At 36.7% G+C, this 19,100-nt stretch overlaps 1 protein-coding gene across 3 annotated transcripts in view; it reads left to right on the top strand.

Annotated features, from left to right (window-relative positions):
- The window catches only part of RRM1 (ribonucleotide reductase catalytic subunit M1), a 43,214-nt gene that overhangs the window by 7,282 nt on the left and 16,832 nt on the right, over nt 1–19,100 (top strand). Inside the window, exons 2-12 of one of the 3 annotated variants that reach the window (XM_003420072.4) lie at nt 424–512; nt 2,115–2,292; nt 3,358–3,458; nt 5,527–5,586; nt 6,402–6,441; nt 6,828–6,990; nt 12,083–12,224; nt 14,105–14,188; nt 16,150–16,311; nt 16,657–16,736; nt 17,411–17,612. In XM_003420072.4, the coding sequence (XP_003420120.1) occupies nt 424–512; nt 2,115–2,292; nt 3,358–3,458; nt 5,527–5,586; nt 6,402–6,441; nt 6,828–6,990; nt 12,083–12,224; nt 14,105–14,188; nt 16,150–16,311; nt 16,657–16,736; nt 17,411–17,612 (1,301 nt within the window). Of the gene's footprint in view, nt 1–423; nt 513–2,114; nt 2,293–3,357; nt 3,459–5,526; nt 5,587–6,208; nt 6,268–6,401; nt 6,442–6,827; nt 6,991–11,348; nt 11,443–12,082; nt 12,225–14,104; nt 14,189–16,149; nt 16,312–16,656; nt 16,737–17,410; nt 17,613–19,100 lie in introns of those variants that run through there. The other 2 variants (XM_064288594.1, XM_023539025.2) reach the window with 2 other exon arrangements.

Here is a 19,100-nt window from a genome sequence, read left to right as displayed (position 1 = left end):
GTCCTATGGACTATTGTAAAGATTTTGACTTTTACTCTGAAGGAGATGGGAAACCACTCTTAGGGGCTTTGCATGGTGGTAGTAAATGATATGATTTTTAACTTAAGTTTTAAAGGATAGCCCTGGCTGTTGTGTGAGACAAGGGGGAAAATAGATCAGTTGGGAAGTTATTGCAAGAATCCATCTGATTTTATAATGTAAGGGAAGGGAGAGCTTTCAGTGTAGTATCCCTAATTTTTGAAGATGACATCAGGGAAGACAAAAATAATCTCTTGATGAATCTATTGGGGGTCTGAATCTTTTATCTTTATAGTAGGATTTCATGTTGTTCAGTTTAAAAAGTTTAGAAGTTGGTTACATTTTGATTCTTTGACATTGCATCTTAATTAGTTCTAACATGAGTTGTATGATTTGATTCTTCAGATGGCCGCCAAGAGCGGGTCATGTTTGACAAAATCACTTCTCGAATCCAGAAGCTTTGCTATGGACTCAATATGGACTTTGTTGATCCTGTAAGTAAGCAGGGTTTATATCTTGGGTTCCTTGCTTCATATGATTTTTTCTACTTCTCTTATTTTTGGCCCTTTACTTACCTCCTGGGGTGTGTGTGTATATATATTTTTTTCTTTTTTTTTTTTTTTTTTGAGGGGGATGAGCCTTAGTCAGCTGGGAAATACTCATTTTCTGTTAAGATTGGCTGATTTTTAAAGGTGCAGTAAACACATACACATATATGCAACTTATAATTTGTTTCTCTTAAAAATGTATTTTTTTAAAGAGAGTTAATATGGTATTAAGTTGTGCATTGTATGTTTTGAAAGTGGAACCTCTTATAATATGATCTTGATAGCAGTGTAATGCAGTGAGGTTGAATGGAAGATTCGGATAGTAATATAACCTTGGGCAAGTCCCGGTAACCTGAGCCTCAGGTTCCTCATGTAAAGTGGTGATAGTAATAATACCATCTCACAGGGTTATTGTGAAATATCAGAGAAGATTATGAAGGTTGACATTTTGTAATTTGTGAAGTGCTAAAGAAAGAGTAGTCATTAAAAATTACTTGATGAACCCCTAAAACTATTGCCCTGAAATAATCTTTAAACCAGAACTATCCCCTGAAGTCTTCTTAAAATCAAATAATAGTTTAGCTTAACTACTAAAAAAAATGTCTGCCTTGAACATTGTGCTTTTTTAAGAACTATTTATATGGGGTCAAATTAACAACAGCAACTTGAAAGATTAGATAGGAACCTTAGGATGTAGTGAGTTTATGTTAATGAGGGAGGAACAACTCAGAAAAGGAGGGTGAGAATGGTTGCACAACTTGAAAAATGTAATCACTGTCACTGAATTGTACGTGCAGAAACTGTTGGGGGGGGAAAGCAAAAATTGATGACTCAGCTCCAACTTTCATTCAGACCTTCATCTTTCTCTCTTTTTTAAATTGTGATAAAAGTATGTATAACAAAACCCTTCTAATCTAATAGTTTTTACGTGTACAATTCAGTGACATTGATTATGTTCATTGTGCTGTGCCATTGATCGTCATCAGCCATTACCACTGTCCTTTTCCAGATTATTCCACCACCATTAGCAGAAGCTCAGTGTCCCCTAAGCAATGACTGTCCTTTTCCCTTTCCTCCCCGCCCTGGTAACCACTGATAAGCTTTGCAGACCTTCATTTGCTTTAATTAGAATGATTAAGGTTTGATTAATTTTATTTCCTATACTTGTCCTTATGTGGAACTGGCCAAAGGTGAGTAAGGATGTAGCTGGCGCCCTGATCACTTAGGGAGAATTTCAATGAAAGGTGAGGAAATACTTACAGAATCATTGGTCTCTCTTCAGCAATTTCCCTATGAGACTTAATCTTTTTAAAGACTACCATTATTATTTTTTTTAAGTGACACATTTTCATTGTGTTTGTAGTATGTGTTTTCTGGCAGTTCTTTTGGTTTATTAATTCTCATTACTATGTTTTCCACGGCCCACCTTTCTGAAAAATAGTTTTTCCAAAAAAGTAGTTGGCTGTTTTATTATGATGTCAATATGGTTGTTTTCTTTATTATTATTTAAAGGAAAGCTGCAAGTAACTCTTGGCTTTGTTTTTGTAGGCTCAGATCACCATGAAAGTAATCCAAGGCTTATATAGTGGGGTCACCACTGTGGAACTAGACACTTTGGCTGCTGAAACAGCTGCGACCTTGACTACTAAGCACCCTGACTATGCCATCCTGGCAGCAAGGATTGCTGTCTCTAACTTGCACAAAGAAACGAAGAAAGTGTTCAGTGGTGAGTCTGGGGTGAGAAAGTTAGAAAGACTTTAGTATTCTCAGAAAATTTTTAAAGGGACTAGAGAGAAACCTTGAGTGTCAAAAGAAAAGTTACATCTTGTTTATAATAGCAAAATGTGCAAGTTAGTGGCAGAGAGGGGACTAGAACTTCCGGTTTCTCCATGCTGGTATCTACTACCTGGAAGGATCAGTGAATCCTTGTTTTTTTACCTTTTTGTTCTTTAAAAAAAAAAAAAAGCCTGTCTTTTGGCAGCTGGCGGCGGGGTGATTGGAAATGCCATAAAAAAATGTAACAGTGGATCTCTTGTCACTACTAGGAAGCACTTTATTTCTTCACTCCCATTTTACAGCTCAGGGAATGTGGACAATGGAAGGTTAATTTGTTCAGTTTGTAAGAAGCCAGCTGGTGGACTAGCTGGGGTTAGAAATATTTCAGCTCTCAATTCTAGATCTACTATATAAGGCCTCAATCATTATATCCTCCCTCTTCAGGAGATTTATTGTAAAGATGTCAGTCCTTCTGAAGTTGCTCTGTAGGTTCAATTCAGTCCCATTCAAAAATTCAGCATTTTGTGTGTGTGTGTTTTATATGTAAATGCATAGTGCTAAGAACTGCTATGATGTCTTGAAGAAGTGCAAAGTGAGAGAGCTTATGAAATATGCTTTTATAGAAGTGAAATGCTTGGGATTCTAGATCCTGAGTTTTAAGTTGAGTTTCTGTTCTGTTAGGATAAAAACAATTTGTGAGATGATAATTTCTGAATTTCCTTATTTTCAGCCAATAATTTTCAATGGGGATAAGGTATCACACACACCTGGGAATCCTTTTCAATCTCCAAGAGCTTACACACATGCTAACTCTTGAAGATCATTTCCTTAAGTGAAACATTATGATATATTTATTTAGCATATATATGTTTATTGAGCACCTTCTATGTTAGGCACTGGGTGGTGGGGAGGAGGGTTCGAATGGAAAAAATAAGGGTTGAGAGCCATTGTTTTAAACTATTACCTAAAGTTTGAATTGTCTGTTAATGGTTTTGTGACATTTTCATTTTTTTAGATGTGATGGAAGACCTGTACAACTACATAAATCCTCATAATGGCAAACACTCTCCCATGGTGGCCAATTCAACACTGGATATTGTTTTGGCCAATAAAGATGTATGTATGATGCTTTCCTGGTAAATGTTTTTTGATAGTTTTTTTTTTTTTTTAAATAACATATATACGTTTAAAAATTTAAGCACTACAAAGAATATAAGGTGAAAAGTATTCTTCTTGCTCTGCTCTGAATCCTGATTTTCCTCTCTGGAAACAACATTTTATCATTTTTTAAATGTATTTTTCAGAGCTACTCTATACATACACGTATCTGTGCACACATTTATTTTTCCTTTTAGTGGTAGCATTCTGTTCTCGCTGATGCTTTTTTCACTTACCAATATGTCTTAGAGATTGTTCTGTATCAGCATTTATGAATTTACTCTGTTCTTTTTAATAGCGGCATAGCATTCCATTTTATATATTGTTGTATGAGTATGTAAGCATTCCTCTATTGATGAACATTTAAATTGTTTTTCATTTTTCGCTGCAGTGAATATCCTTGTATGGTAGGTCTTTTAATCATATGTTGATACAATAAATACCTCAGGTAGAATTACTGAGTGAAAAAGTATATGCATTCAAAACTTTGATAGACATTGCCAAACTGACTCCCAAAAAGGTTGCTTAGGTAAAATTGTGAAAGATCTTGCTCAGCAACTTAAAACTTATCCACTTAGATTCCAACTTCTTTCTTACCTAGATCCCAGAGGATAGAAGGGAAAAGATATGTAGGTCTAGCCATCTCCCTTGTACACAGGGTTTATTTTCCATGGATATCTGGAAAGATAAGAAGCCAGCATTAACTTTAGGTAATAGAATGGTTAGTTGATTGTCTAACTATGTATCTGGTGCAGAAGAGACTGAGAGAAAATTCTTTCTTAGCTGTTCGTGTGTTGTTCAATGACAGGTTAAAACAAAAATAACAGCAAAACCTGTGTCTAAAAGGTAAACATTGACAATCAAGTATTTTGGTTCTCCACTATTCAAGCTAGGCTTACCTGCCTTTGACAATAAAGATGTCCTCAAAAATTTGAGAAAGAGGAAGCAGAATTTGGTGTAGATTTTCTGTAGTCCATGGACATGGATCATTATGCAGAAACACTGCTCATGTTTTGAAAAACCAGCTCCATTTCTCGCTATCCAAATGATTGTTTTTACCTCGCTGCTTTCATTTTCCTCCAAATGGCTTTATAGCCTACAAAAATTCTGTGACAATGGCTAATTCTGCTATAAAATCTTACTGTCACAGCAGTAATTTGTTTAAAATCTGTTGAAGACCATAGATTTGAAGAGCCTTAGCAGTAGTGAATCCTGCCTCCTGTTATTTATATATTGTTACATGCAGTTTAAAATGCGCTAATTTTTAAAATAAAAATATGTATTAGTAAGTATGTGGTACCTCCCCTAAAGTCTTCTTTAAACCCAGCAATAGTTTACTTACCTAGTAAAGAATGTCTGCCTTGAGCATTGTGCTCTTTTAGAAACTGTATGGGATCAAATTGAAAACAACAGGTGGAAAGATTAGATAGGAAACTTAAAGGACAATGAGTTTATGTTAATGGGGAAAGAACAGTTCAGAAAAGGAGGGTGAAAATGTTTGTACAACTTGAAGACTGTAATCAATATCACTAAATTGTAAATGTAAACTTGAATTGGTGTATGTTCTGCTGTATGTTCTCAACACCAACAGCAATAAAATAAATTATATAAAAAAGTACATGGTACTAATACTTTTGTATCAACAGCCAATCTAAAAACATGTTTAAGGATGAGAGTATTGACCACTCACGTTAGTTCCCTGTTTAGTTACAGATATACTATACATATGATAGGCAACATTTTAAAATAACCTTTAATCACACAACTTAAATTTGAGAGTTCTCATCTAGTCTTTAATATGCGTGTTTTTAAGCCTAATTAGGATATTCAATTTATACTGTTTCTTTTTCTTAATGTTATATATGGATTTCTATTCTACAGCAATAATGCTTAGAGTTATCTTTTTTCTATTTTATATCAATTTTAGCTTTAGAATCAGGGCTGAAAGATAACAGATTTTGTGAAAATAAATCTAGTTGAAAACAGATTTTCTGATTATTTTAATTATGTGTTTTTCCCCCATCAGCGCCTGAATTCAGCCATTATCTATGACCGAGACTTCTCTTATAATTACTTTGGTTTCAAGGTAAGTATTGGGTTTCAAATAAGTGAGAACTCCACCTTAAGTCAACTTTAGCAATATAGCTATAAAGGCAATAAGCTGTTAGGAGTTGGGATGGAACTGGAAGATTAGTGAGGTGAGGGTGGTGGTGGTCTGAATAAAGCGGAGACAGCATGCCTATTTTCAGTTTTCCAAATATTACTTCTGGATTACTGGAGGAGTTATGTAGATAGTTTCCCAGAATTATTCTAGATTATTCTACTATTTATGTAACAGCTGTTTACTAAATCCCTACTGTGTGCCAGGTACTTTTCTGAGTACTTTTGTGTTTGTTGACAGACAGCATAGTGTAGTGATTGAGAGAATGAATGTTGGTGTCAGACTACCTGGGTTCATATTCCTGTTCTATTTCTTCTAGCAAGGTACTTAATTAACCTCTGTGCTTCAGTTTCCTCATCTTGAGAATGGAGATAATACAATTCCATAGGGTTGTTATGAGGATTAAGTGAGTGTGTGTGTTGCTTAGATCAGGGCCTAGACTATTGTAAGCACTTTATAAATGTTAGCCATGATGATAATGATGATGCTTACTACTGTAAATTCTGTTATTAATATTGCAGAGCTGGCTTTTTCAAGAAAATTTCATGCAGTCTTTTCCAAAACAAAACAGCCAATTGAAACTGTTCTAAACTGAAGCCAGTAAGAGTAAATATCCTACTTTTTAATTTAAAATTATATAAATATGGAAGATTTAAACAGATTACCTTACTCTAAATGATATATTCGCTGTATCTTTAAAAACTGCCCTGCAAAGTTTTTGGTTGCTTTACCTTTTCTAGACGCTAGAGCGGTCCTATTTGTTGAAGATCAATGGAAAAGGTGAGAAATGAACATGTTCGTGTGTCATTAGCTTTAACATTTCTATTTAAACTCTTAACATTTTGAACTTTAGGTTTAGTATGTGAATAATTATCCCACTCATTGGGGTAAGGTTTTTCTAATTTTATTTTGGTGTTCCTTATCAGGAAACCCTGGGGGCGTAGTGCTTAACAGTTCAGTTGCTAACCAAAAGGTTGGCAGTTTGAATCTACCAGGCGCTCCTTGAAAACCCTATGGGACATTCTACTCTGTCTTATAGGGTCTCTATGAGTCCTGAATCGACTCCATGGCAGCCAGTGTGGTTTGGGTTTTTTGATTCAAGTACATGTCTCAGCTTAGTTTTTCTGACATGCCTTATTATGGGAAAATTCCTCTTTGGTTTATAGTGGCTGAAAGACCACAACATATGTTGATGAGGGTATCTGTTGGGATTCACAAAGAAGACATTGATGCTGCTATTGAAACATACAACCTTCTCTCTGAGAAGTGGTTTACTCATGCCTCCCCCACTCTCTTCAATGCTGGTACCAACCGCCCACAACTCTCTAGGTATGTGTCACCTATTGTTGCTTTGTAATTCTGTGAAATGGTTTTGACTAAGGAAATAAACCTTGAGCTTAAGAAACTAGGCAGTTCATCACATAAAAATTAGTGTCAATAAAATTTAATTGCTGCCTGCTCAGAAATGAGATATGCGTTTTTGAAAGAGCTCTGGCTGTAGTGTGGTAAATGGATTGTAGAGGCAAATACTGATAATGAAAATGTTCCGAAATTGATTGTGGGTGATGGTCTTAAGCTTTGTTACTATTAAAAGCCATTGAATTGTACACTTTAAATGGGCAATATGACATATGAATTATATCTCAGTAAAATTGTTTAAAAAATTAGCGCCGAGATCTAGTTATGGTACTATTATAGTAGTCTATACAAGAGATTATGTTCTGTTATATGTACGGTTGCTATGAGTTGGAACTGACTCGATGGCACCTAACAACAACACACAAGAGACTATGGTAGTTTGGTTCAGGGTGGCGAAAGTAGAGACAGAGGTAGACAGATACATGAGATATTTAGAAGGTAAAATAATAGAATTGGGTGATGTTTTGGACATGGGTTGAGGTTAGTTTCCAGGCTTATCCATAGTGTAACAAATGTTCCAGTGTCCCCATTCACTGAGAAAGGGAACACTGGAACACTATCCAGTAATAGGTAAAAAATATAATACACATTAGCAAGTTGGGGTTTTCCCAAGAATTCAAGGCTATAATGATATCAAAAAATATGATGTAAATAATTGCATTAGTATTTTAAACCATTTAATAATGCTTTCATAATAAAAATAATTAAGCAAAGTGTTTATAGAAAATAACTTCCTTAATTTGATGAAAGATATTCACTAAAAACTTAGATTTGTCACCTCTTCTATTTAGTATAGTAGTAGAGTCCACATTGTAAGAGAATGAAAAGAAACAAGAGATTGGATATGAGGGAACAAAACTGTAATTACTCAGATAATTCTTTACATAGAAAACTCAAAAATACCTTCAGACAAATGATTAGAATTAGAAAGAGATTTAGGCAATGTATCTGTATATATTATTAATCACTTGCATTTCTGTACTTTAGCTATTAGAAAATTAAGTTTTAAAAATATACCATTTAAAAAAAAATACCATCTGTAATAGCATCAAATACTGGAAGGGACTCAGGAATAAATTTAATAAAAGATGTGTAAGACGTAACGAGAAAATTCTAAAGCATGATTGAAGGACATTAAAAAATAAATGGAAAATGATTTTGTTTTCATAAATGGATTCAATATTGTAAAGATTATAGATTCAGATTAATGCCAATCAAAATCTCAACATTCTAATTCTAAAATTTATGTGGAAGAGCAGAAGGCTAAGAATAGTCTAGTAGACTGAAAAATGGCCACCCAAAGATGTCAGGTCCTAATCCCTGGGATCTGTAAAGTTACCTTATGAGGAAAAATGGCCTTTACAGGTGTGATCTTGGCATGGGGAGATTATCCAGGTGGGCCGTAAGTCCAATCAAAAGTGTCCTTATAAGAGAGAGGCTGAGGGAGATTTGATACACAAAGAGGAAGGTACCAAACCAAAAACCAAACCCGTTGCTGTTGAGTTGCTTTTGATATATAGCAACACTATAGGACTTTATAGGGCAGATTAGAACTGCCCCACAGGTTTCCAAGGCTGTAAATCATCACAGAAGCAGACTGCCACATCTTTCTCTAATGGATTAGCTGGTGCATTCGAACCACCAGCCATTTGGTTAGCAGCCGAGTGCTTTAACCACTGTGCCACCAGGGCTCCTAGAAGAGGGGAAGGCAATGGGAAAATGGAGGGAGAGATTGGAGCGATGTGGCCACAAGCAAAGGAATGCTGGCTGCCAGCAGAAGCTGGAAGAAGCAAGGATTGATTCTTCCCTAGATCCTCCAGAGGGAATGCTCTTGATTTTGGCTCAGTGAAACTGATGTTGAACTTCTGGCTTTCAGAACATGAGAGAATAAGTTTTTGTTGCCTCAAGCCACCAAGTTTGTGGTAGTTTGTTTTGGCAGCCAAAGGAACTAATACAAATAGCAAGACAATTTTGAAGGAAAAAACCCTACCAGATTTCAAGATAGCTGTAAAGCCATGGTAATTAAGACAGTGTGGTGTTTACATTGGGATAGACAAATAAGCCATAGTATAACAGGGAGCCCAGAAAGTGAGTTGCAAACATCACGAGTTTTTTTTTTTTTTTTTTTTTAGTTTTTATTATGCTTTAATTGCAAGTTTACAGGTCAAGTCAGTCTCTCAAACAAAAACTTATATGCACCTTGCTACACGCTCCCAATTGCTCTCCGCCTAATGAGACAGACCGCTCCCTCCCTCAACTCTCTTTTCATGTCTATTTCACCAGCTTCTAACCCCCTTTACCCTCTCATCCCCCCGCTCCAGGCAGGAGATGTCAACATAGCCTCAAGTGTCCACCTGATCCAAGAAGCTCACTCCTTACCAGCATCCCTCTCCAACCCATTGTCCAGTCCAATCCCTGTCTGAAGAGTTGGCTTTGGGAATGGTTCCTGTCCTGGGCCAACAGAAGGTCTGGGGGCCATGACCACTGCTGTCCTTCTAGTCTCAGTCAGACCATTAAGTCTGGTCTTTTTATGAGAATTTGGGGTCTGCATCCCACTGCTCACCTGCTCCCTCAGGGACTCTGTTGTGTCCCCTGTCAGGGCAGTCATCGGTTATAGCTGGGCACCATCTAGTTCTTGTGGTCTCAGGCTGATGTAGCCTCTGGTTTATGTGGCCCTTTCTGTCTCTTGGGCTCGTAATTACCTTGCGTCCATGGTGTTCTTCATTCTCCTTTGATCCAGGTGGATTGAGACCAATTGATGCATCTTAGATGGCTGTTTGCTAGTGTTTAAGACCCCAGATGCCACTCTCCAAAGTGGGATGCAGAATGTTTTCTTAATAGATTTTATTATGCCAGTTGACTTAGGTGTCCCCTGAAACCATGGTCTCCAAACCCCTGCCCCTGCTACACTGGACTTCGAAGCATTCAGTTTATTCAGGAAACTTCTTTGCTTTTGGTTTAGTCCAGTTGTGCTGACCTCACCTGTATTGTATGTTGTCTTTCCCTTCACCTAAAATAGTTCTTATCTACTCTCTAATTATCTAATACCCCTCTCTCCCCCATCTCATAACCATCAAAGAATATTTTCTTCTTTGTTTAAACTATTTCTCGAGTTCTTATAATAGTGGTCTTATATAATATTTGTCCTTTTGCAACTGACTAATTTCACTCAGCATGATGCCTTCCAGATTCCTCCATGTTAAGTTTCACAGATTCATCACTGTCATCATGACTCTTAACATTTCAGTTTACATCTTGATAGGGCAAAATTTATGACCTCATAGTGGTGAAAAATTTCTTTTTAAGATACGAAAAGCAAAACGCCATAAAGGAAAATTTGGCAGAATTGACTACACTAAAATTATAAATTCCTGTGAACCAAAAACAAAGTGAAAAAACAAGTTTCAGACTGAGAGAAGATATTTTTAACACAGATTAAGTATTGAGAGTGTAAAAAAAAGATGCAAAACCAAATAGAAACATAGGCAAAGGATATAAACAAGTAATTAGATAGAAAAAGAAAATTTAGTTTTCAGTAAACATGTGAGATGATGATAAACTTTACTTATAATTGGGGAAGTGAAAATTAACATCATAATGAGATATTTCATACCCATCAGATTGATAAAAATTAAAAAGTCTGATGATATCAAGTGTTGTCAGGAATGGAGCATCATACATTGCTTGATGTAGTGTAGACTTGATCACCCGTATTGAAGAATCTTTAATAAAGTGGAACATGTACGTATCTTTTGACCTAGCAAGCCCTTCCTCCAGAAACCCTTGGGCATGTGCACAAGGGGGTATGTTCAACAATTTTCACAGCAGCATTGTGTAGAGTAGCAAAGAAATTGAAAGTAATCCAAATGGCTATCAATAGGAGAATGGATAAATATATTGGTATGTTCATACAATTAGGAATATCTTATAGCAGTGAAAAACAAACTAGAACTACACGTATTCATAGGAATGAATCACTTTACCGTGATACTGAGTTAAAAGCAAGTTGTGGTAGGATGAATAAATATGCTACCAGAAACATTTTAAAATTTAGACCATATATGTCGAATGTGTATAAATGCTAAAAGAAAGTAGAAATGCATGGAAATGGTAGGGGACTGCAATTAGGCTGTATTTGTAGTGTCTAATTTCTTGAGGTAGGTGGTAAGCACAAAGCATTTTTTATGTTCTTCTCAATATTATTCCGAATGTCTGAGTATTTAATAGAAAAAGCCAATGGATAGAATCTTTTTTTGCAGTTGAATATTTAAGACAGTGAAGAAATCATTGGTAAAGTTCCTGAGGCGTGGAACAGGAGAAGCTCCAAAGCACAGACAGAGGTGTTGTCTTGGAAAAGACAGTGTGAGTGCGTCATTACAGTTTTGTTGGACATATGATTAATCAGGGGTGGATTAACCAGTAAGCACGGTATGCACTGGCTTATAGTAAGCAAGGTACACACAGGCTTAATTGTGTTTACTAATCTGTAAATTAGTAAAATCCATGTGAATTGTCCAGTACAGATTAGTTAGTAAGCACAAGTAAGCCTGTGCATACCTTACTTATTGGGTAATCCAACACAGGATATATTAAAGAATTGGTTGACAATTGAATAGATGTTTTTTCAGAGGTTTTATTTTTCTTGTTTTACTAACAAGTTGAAAAGGCTGTGATGTATGTTTATGAACTTACAGGAGAAAATGTGATAATGTCTCATGTGCAATCTGGTAAAAATGAGCTATTTCTACACTTCCTATAAGATTTTCTTCTAGGCTTAACATCTAGTGTAGACAATAAGGTGATTTCAATATAATCTTATGTAGCTATGTTTCATTGTGTGATACCCACTTAAAGTTTTTTTCTTCTAAAACCACTTAGGAATTTTGTGAACTTCAGATCTTTTATTTACCTAACTTAATGTTTTTTGATTGTGTAATGATTTTTACGATTCAGCTTTGCTCTCTTTCCTTGCTCTGAGTTGTGACTTCTTTTCTCCCTGTAGCTGTTTCCTTCTGAGTATGAAAGATGACAGCATTGAAGGTATTTATGACACTCTAAAGCAGTGTGCACTAATTTCCAAGTCTGCTGGGGGAATTGGTGTTGCTGTGAGTTGTATCCGAGCTACTGGCAGCTATATTGCTGGGGTAAGATTCTGTCTTACGACTTTAAAAAAGATTGTAGGCTAGGGGAAGTCAAGTCCATAAGTAACCAGGCTTACGTTTGAGAAGGTACCTACTGGGGTTTGGGAGATCTGGGTCTTTGTTAATTATTAGCTGTCTGTGTGACTTAGAGAGAGTCATTTCACTTGTGGCTTCATTTTCATCTATCTTATTAGAGGTTTAGTCTAGATGATCTCTAAGATCCTTTTTAGCTCTGATTCTGAAAGTTTGGTTTATGTTAGAAATAATAGCAGCTATAATTTATTGAGTACTTAGTATGTGCTAAGTCTGTTATGAAGGTAATTTTTACGTGAATCATTCATTTAATCCTTACTGCAACCTTATGTGATAGATACCATTACAGACACATGCTAGGAACAGTAACCTTTCAGGAACCTTGCGAGTATAGGTACCCTTGTCTTCATTTTAAAAGCGAGGAATCGGAGGCTTAGAAAATTAAATTATTTCCAGAGATCACTTACTTAATACCTGGCCTAGACCCAGGATTCAAGCCCTAAACATTAGCACTTAATGGTGTAAGCTCTAGCCCTTTGTTAGTTGACTATTCACCGGGAGTCAAGATAATGATTTTGGTTAAGACCTGGGTTTAAACCCAACTCCACTACTTATTTGTAGTGTGATTTTATATCTCTGAATTATTTTATATCTTTGAGTTAGTTTTCTTATCTGTAAAGTGAAGAAAATATCTAACCCTGTAGGATAAAATTAACGTATACTTGGAGACTCTAGAAGGAAACTCTTCCATTCTGGTGTTTGAAAGGTTCTGTGTATATCACTGTACTTTCACACAATGATACAGTAAGCCATTGTCCACTTACCTTTCTAGCCTGTGTCAAGACTTACCTTGAAGTAGTACAGTGAGCCATTGTTCACTTATCTTTCTAGACTGTGTCAAGACTTGCCTTGGAGCTAGGAGGATAATTTAAAGAATTTGATATGATTTCTTAGAGTCTTAGGGGCATTGATGGTTCAGTGGCAGAATATTCACCTTCCATGCAGGAGACTTGGTTGATCCCAGCCAACGCACCTCGTGCGTAGCCATCATGCATCTGTCAGTGGATGCTTGCATGTTGCTATGATGCTGAATAGGTTTCAATGGAGCTTTCAGACTAAGATATCTAGGAAGAAAGGCCTGGTGATCTACTTCCAAAAATCAGCCAGTGAAAACCATCTGGATCACAGTGGTCTAAGCTGCAACTAACTGATCATGGGAATGGCACAGGACTGAGCAGTGTTTTGTTCTGTCATGTATGGGGTCACCATGAGTCAGGAGTGACTTGACAGCTGCTAACAACAACATCTTCCAGTCTTAGGACTCTCGATATTTTCATGTTCTCATTCTAGAATCCATTTATCGTTGAGTATCTTCATTTTCCTTATTTATTGTCTTAAGTTATCCATTGCAAATAATTCTTATTGTGAGTTGCCTTGAATTCTTTTGGGAAAAAGACATTGTAGTAGTGTTTTTACTTTTACTCTACCCAAAGTGCATCTTTATATAATGGCCTTTATAAAACAAGGAGTTTAAATTTATTTACCCTGATTTGGGGCTTTCTTAACTTGTAATTGTTATATCTCGTAAATTAGAGATGCCATGAAATAATTATGTATATGATTGTGATTAATTTGACAATATTTTGTTGACTTTATATTGGATGTTATATTTTCAAAACGGGTAAAGAGGGAGAGCAGTAAAATTATAGATTGCTATCTAGAAATTAGGTACCCTTTTTGACGAAAGGTTGAGAGAGAGTCATTTGTTTACTGTTGGGCCATTTTGTTCTCTTTCTTTGCTGAGCCTCCTTTGTCTCTCCAGATACCTTTATTTTTGGTCTCTCTTTCAGACTAATGGCAATTCCAATGGCCTTGTACCTATGCTGAGAGTGTATAACAACACAGCTCGATATGTGGATCAAGGTGGGAACAAGGTATGTTCCACTACTTGAAAGTACTGGAAATCAGAACTGAAAAGCTTTAGGCACGTATACTTAGAATGGGATGGTTCAATAGTGTATAGTTCTTAACACTATGCTTATGCTTTTTTTTGTTTGTTTTACTTTTAAAATCAGTTTTTGAGGTATCATTTACTTTAAACTGTATATATTTTAATTGTACAGTTTGATGAGTATTGACAAATATGTACAGTTGTATAATAACCACCCCAGTCAAGATACAGAGCATTTCCATTACCCCAAAAAAGTTTGCTCGTGCACCTTTGCATTCAGTCTCTCCCCATCACTCTCACCACACACACCTGGCTCCAGGCAGCCTCTGCTCTATTCAGCTTTTTTACATGACAGTTTATTTGTAAAGAATTTTTCTTTTGTTGTACTTTAGATGAAGGTTTACAGAACAAACTAGCTTCTCATTAAACAGTGCACATATTGTTTTATGACATTGGTTAACAACCCCACAACATGTCAACACTCTCCCTTCTTGACCTTGCATTCCTATTATCAGCTTTCCTGTCCCCGCCTGCCTTCTAGTCCTTGCCCCTGGGCTGGTGTGGCCCTTTAGACTTGTTTTATGGGCCTGTCTAATCTTTGGCTGAAGGGAGAACCTCAGGAGTGACTTCATTATTGAGCTAAAAGGATGTCCAGGGGGCATACTCTCAGGGTTTCTCTAGTCTCTGTCAGGCCAGTAAGTCTGGTCTTTGTTTTGTGAGCTGGAATTTTCTTTTACATTTTTCTCTAGCTCTGTCCAGAACTCTCTATTGTGATCCCTGTCAGAGCAGTCAGTGGTAGTAGCTGGGCACCATCTGGCTGTGCTGTACTTAGTCTGGTGGAAGCCATGGTAGTTGTGATCCATTAGTCCTTTGGACTAATCTTTCTCTTATATGTTTAGTTTTCTTCATTATCCCTTGCTCCCGATGGGGTGAGACCAGTGGAGTATCTTAGATGGCCGCTTACAAGCTTTTAAGACCCCAGACACTTCTCACCAAAGTAGAATGTAGAACGTTTTCTTTATAAACTATGTTATGCCAATTGAGCTAGATGTTTCCCGAGACCATGGTCCGCACAGCCCTCAGCCCAGCAATTCATTCCCCCAGAGAGTTTGGGTGTGTCCATGGAACTTCCATGACCTTACCTTGTACAAGTTGTGCTGGCTTCCCTAGTATTGTGTGCTGTCTTACCCTTCACCAAAGTTACCACTTACCTATTGTCTATTTAGTGTTTTTCTGTCCCCACCTCTCCCCACCCCATCATCAAACATTGTTTCTTTTTGTGTGTAAACCTTTTCATGAGTTTTTATAGTAGTGGTCTCATACAATACTTGTCCTATTTGTGAAGAATTTCTGAAGTTATAACTCATTTTAATACCTAACTTTGGATAGGGATTATAATGTGTGTCCTATAATGTGTGTTTGATTGTCTACCAATGTTACCAGCAGGGTAGTTTACAGCTTAGGTGCCACTTACGGGTATGCATGTAGGCATACTAATCACCTGTTAATGAATTTCCTTCTGATAGACTTAAAAAAAATCTATGGGGATCTTGATAAGACAGATCACCATTCTGACCTTTAATAAAGAGCACAGCTTATATTGTCAAAGTTAACAACATCCTCTTTGACCTTTACATGTATCTCATATAGTGAAAAGGGAGCTAGACTGTAAGTGAAGGGGAGGCTCTATCTCAGCTTTGTTGTGTCACTTTGGACAAGTTATTTTATCTTTCATGTGCCACATTTTCTTTATGGCAGTTGCTCTTTCTTACTCCTAGAATTGTAAGAAAAATATTACTTCTTAAAATTTGTATAATACTTTTATTTAATTCATTAATTATAGTGAAGATTAAAGGAGATATTATAAAAGTGTGCTTTGGAAAATAAGAAGTCTTCCTTGTTTCATTTTGATTCTGAAAAAAATGATGATTTATTTGCCATTAGCGACCTGGGGCATTTGCTATTTATCTGGAGCCTTGGCATTTAGACATCTTTGAGTTCCTTGATTTAAAGAAGAATACGGGAAAGGAAGAACAGCGTGCCAGGGACCTATTTTTTGCCCTTTGGATTCCGGATCTCTTCATGAAACGAGTGGAGACTAATCAGGTGAGAGTTAGGTACCTGTTAATGTAGCAACCTGAATATGAGCTTTCTCTTCTTAAGTCACCTTAAATCATGCTTAGGAAGAGCCCATGCCATGGAAAGCATTCTGAGCAAGTTAAGAGATACCATTCTTCCCTCTTCCATTTTATTCTCTAAAGCAGATGCTATTTGACCTCGATGTTTTAAAAGCCATGTACAAATAGGCAGAACTAGATGTTTGGACCTGAGCCTAAAATTATTTCCACACTAAAAGAGCCTATAAAAGTACCCATCCCTTGCAGTGCTTTTAATGGGCTGTGGTTGGTTATCTGAAATTTCTTAAGGGTGTTACTCTTCTTCCCTTTGTAGGACTGGTCTTTGATGTGTCCAAATGAATGTCCTGGTCTGGATGAGGTTTGGGGAGAGGAATTTGAGAAGCTATATGAAAGGTATGGGAAAAATGTAAAAATCTAAAAATGTTTTAACTATGTGTTTCTCTTACTTGAGTAATTAAAATTTCAGAAGTACACCAGTCATTAGCCAGTCTCTAGAAATTTTCAGAAACTTTTAGACTGGAATGTGACTAATAATTTAACTTTGGTTAGGTTTGTTCCCTGATTCTTCACCAAAATGTTGGTTCCTTTCTTTCTTAAAACTTTGGGACATGTGAATAGGTGCTTAGGTTTTTAATTTGATCGTTATAAAAATTAAAGCAAAAACTAGTAGAGTTATTGTTTTGCTCTATCCTATAATACATTTGATAACATAAGTTATGCTTTATATTACACGTAGGAACTGTGTGAGATTGGGACACATTTCAATAGTTCAGTAAATATTAGCATAATATTAGGAGATTTGGCTACTTTAATTTCTTCCTTTTTATTATGAAAGATATTGATTTAGTAGGACTGGGGTACATTTAAAGGGATCTAAAGCTGCCTGATTTTCTTAAATGGCTTTAGCCAGAGTAAAATGAATATTATATTCCTTTCTTCCCCCATTAGCAAAACTTATTAAAAACTTAAGAGCTTTAATAATTGTGTATTTTAGTGTCATCAAGCTGTCTGCAATAAAAATTTTCTTAATATTTAAATATTAAAACAATGTTAGTTTTTCCTTTCAGTTATGAGAAACGGGGTCGCATCCGCAAAGTTGTAAAAGCCCAGCAGCTTTGGTATGCCATCATTGAGTCTCAGACAGAAACAGGTACCCCATACATGCTCTACAAAGATTCCTGTAATCGAAAGAGCAACCAGCAGAACCTGGGAACGATCAAATGCAGCAACCTGTGCACAGAAATAGTAGAGTATACCAGCAAAGATGAGGTGGGTAGAAAAACTTCTGCCTTACAGTAGTGAGAGAACCTTTGGTAGTTATTCCTTGATTCCACTTGAGATGGGTGAAGGGAGTTTTCATAGTTTATTATAAAGCAGAAGAGCACTTAAATAGCCAGCGAGAAGTTACAAAGGAAGTCATGACTCGTGCCCTTAAGTATCTTTTAGTCTGTAAACTGTGTAAAAGACAATTGGGTTTTTCTTACACATACATCTTTATAATAGTCTTTACTTGAGAAAAACAGCAATACACAGTTATGATGGTTTAAGGTAAATGTAAAAATGTGTTAGGAAGTTCTTTCAGATTAAAGTACATAAGCATGTAGAGAGTCCTTCAGTGAATAGAGAGACAAATTCCAATCTCAGATCTCTCAGGAGATTTCACAGAAGAGGCAAGGCTGGAAATGGGACATGGATTTCGTTTAAAAGAAAAAGTTTGGGGAAAAGCTTTCCATTCCATTTGGTGGAGAATGGCCTATATGGCAGATGAGAAATAGAGATAGATTTTGAGTCCAGTGCCAAGTAAGTTTATTTTGATGGAGCAAATACATTAAGCCTTGGTATATGGAGAGATGGCTATGACTGGGGAAGGGAGATGGTAGATGGAAGGTGACAGTTCCATGTCTCAGGGGTAGGAGCCGTTATAGGTTTCTGAAAGGAAAATAGCGTGAAAATGCTAGGATGAGAAGAATGGTTCTTGCATGTGGTAAAAATGTGTCTTGGTTTGAGAAGAGGCTGGAAATAGGGAGGTTAGCCTAAGGAGATTGTTGTAGTAGTTGGATGGCAGGCTGCTTGGTTATTGGATTAAAACTATGGAAATGAGGAAGAAGTAGATCCCAAAGTCTAAAATCTAAAAAAAATATTAGGTGCTGTCGAGTCAATTTTGACTCATACTGACCTCATGTGACAGAGTAGAGCTGCCTCTTAGGGTTTTCTAAGCTGTAATCTTTACAGAAGCAGATCACTAGCCTTTCTCCTGCAGAGCTGCTGGATGGTTTGAACGACCATTCTTTTGGTAAGCTGAGTGCTAACTGTTGTGGCACCAAAACCAAACCAAACCCAGTGCCATCGAGTCGATTCCAACTCATAGCGACCCTACAGTACAGAGTAGAACTGCCCCATAGAGTTTCCAAGGAGTGCCTGGCAGATTCGAACTGCCGACCCTTTGGTTAGCAGCCATAGCACCTAGCCACTACGCCACCAGGGTTTCCATTGTGCCACCAGGCCTCCTTAAAAAGAAAAAGAAAAATGACTTAAGTAGGACGTGAGTTAAATATAATGCTAGAGTTGCAATTTAATTCAACAGAATTTATTGAGCACTAGCTATATATAAGATACTGTATTAAGTGCCCTGGGATACAAAATGAATAAAGTTCGATCTCTGCCCTCTGGAAATTTATAATTTAGTAGGAAGAAATTGACATGTATTCAGGTAGCTATGTGTCTGTCATTTTGTCGTACTGTGGGGGCTTGCATGTT

Source organism: Loxodonta africana, chromosome 7 (assembly GCF_030014295.1).
Source record: "Loxodonta africana isolate mLoxAfr1 chromosome 7, mLoxAfr1.hap2, whole genome shotgun sequence".
Lineage (NCBI taxonomy): Eukaryota > Metazoa > Chordata > Mammalia > Proboscidea > Elephantidae > Loxodonta > Loxodonta africana.
This window is presented reverse-complemented; position numbering and strand designations above follow the sequence as displayed.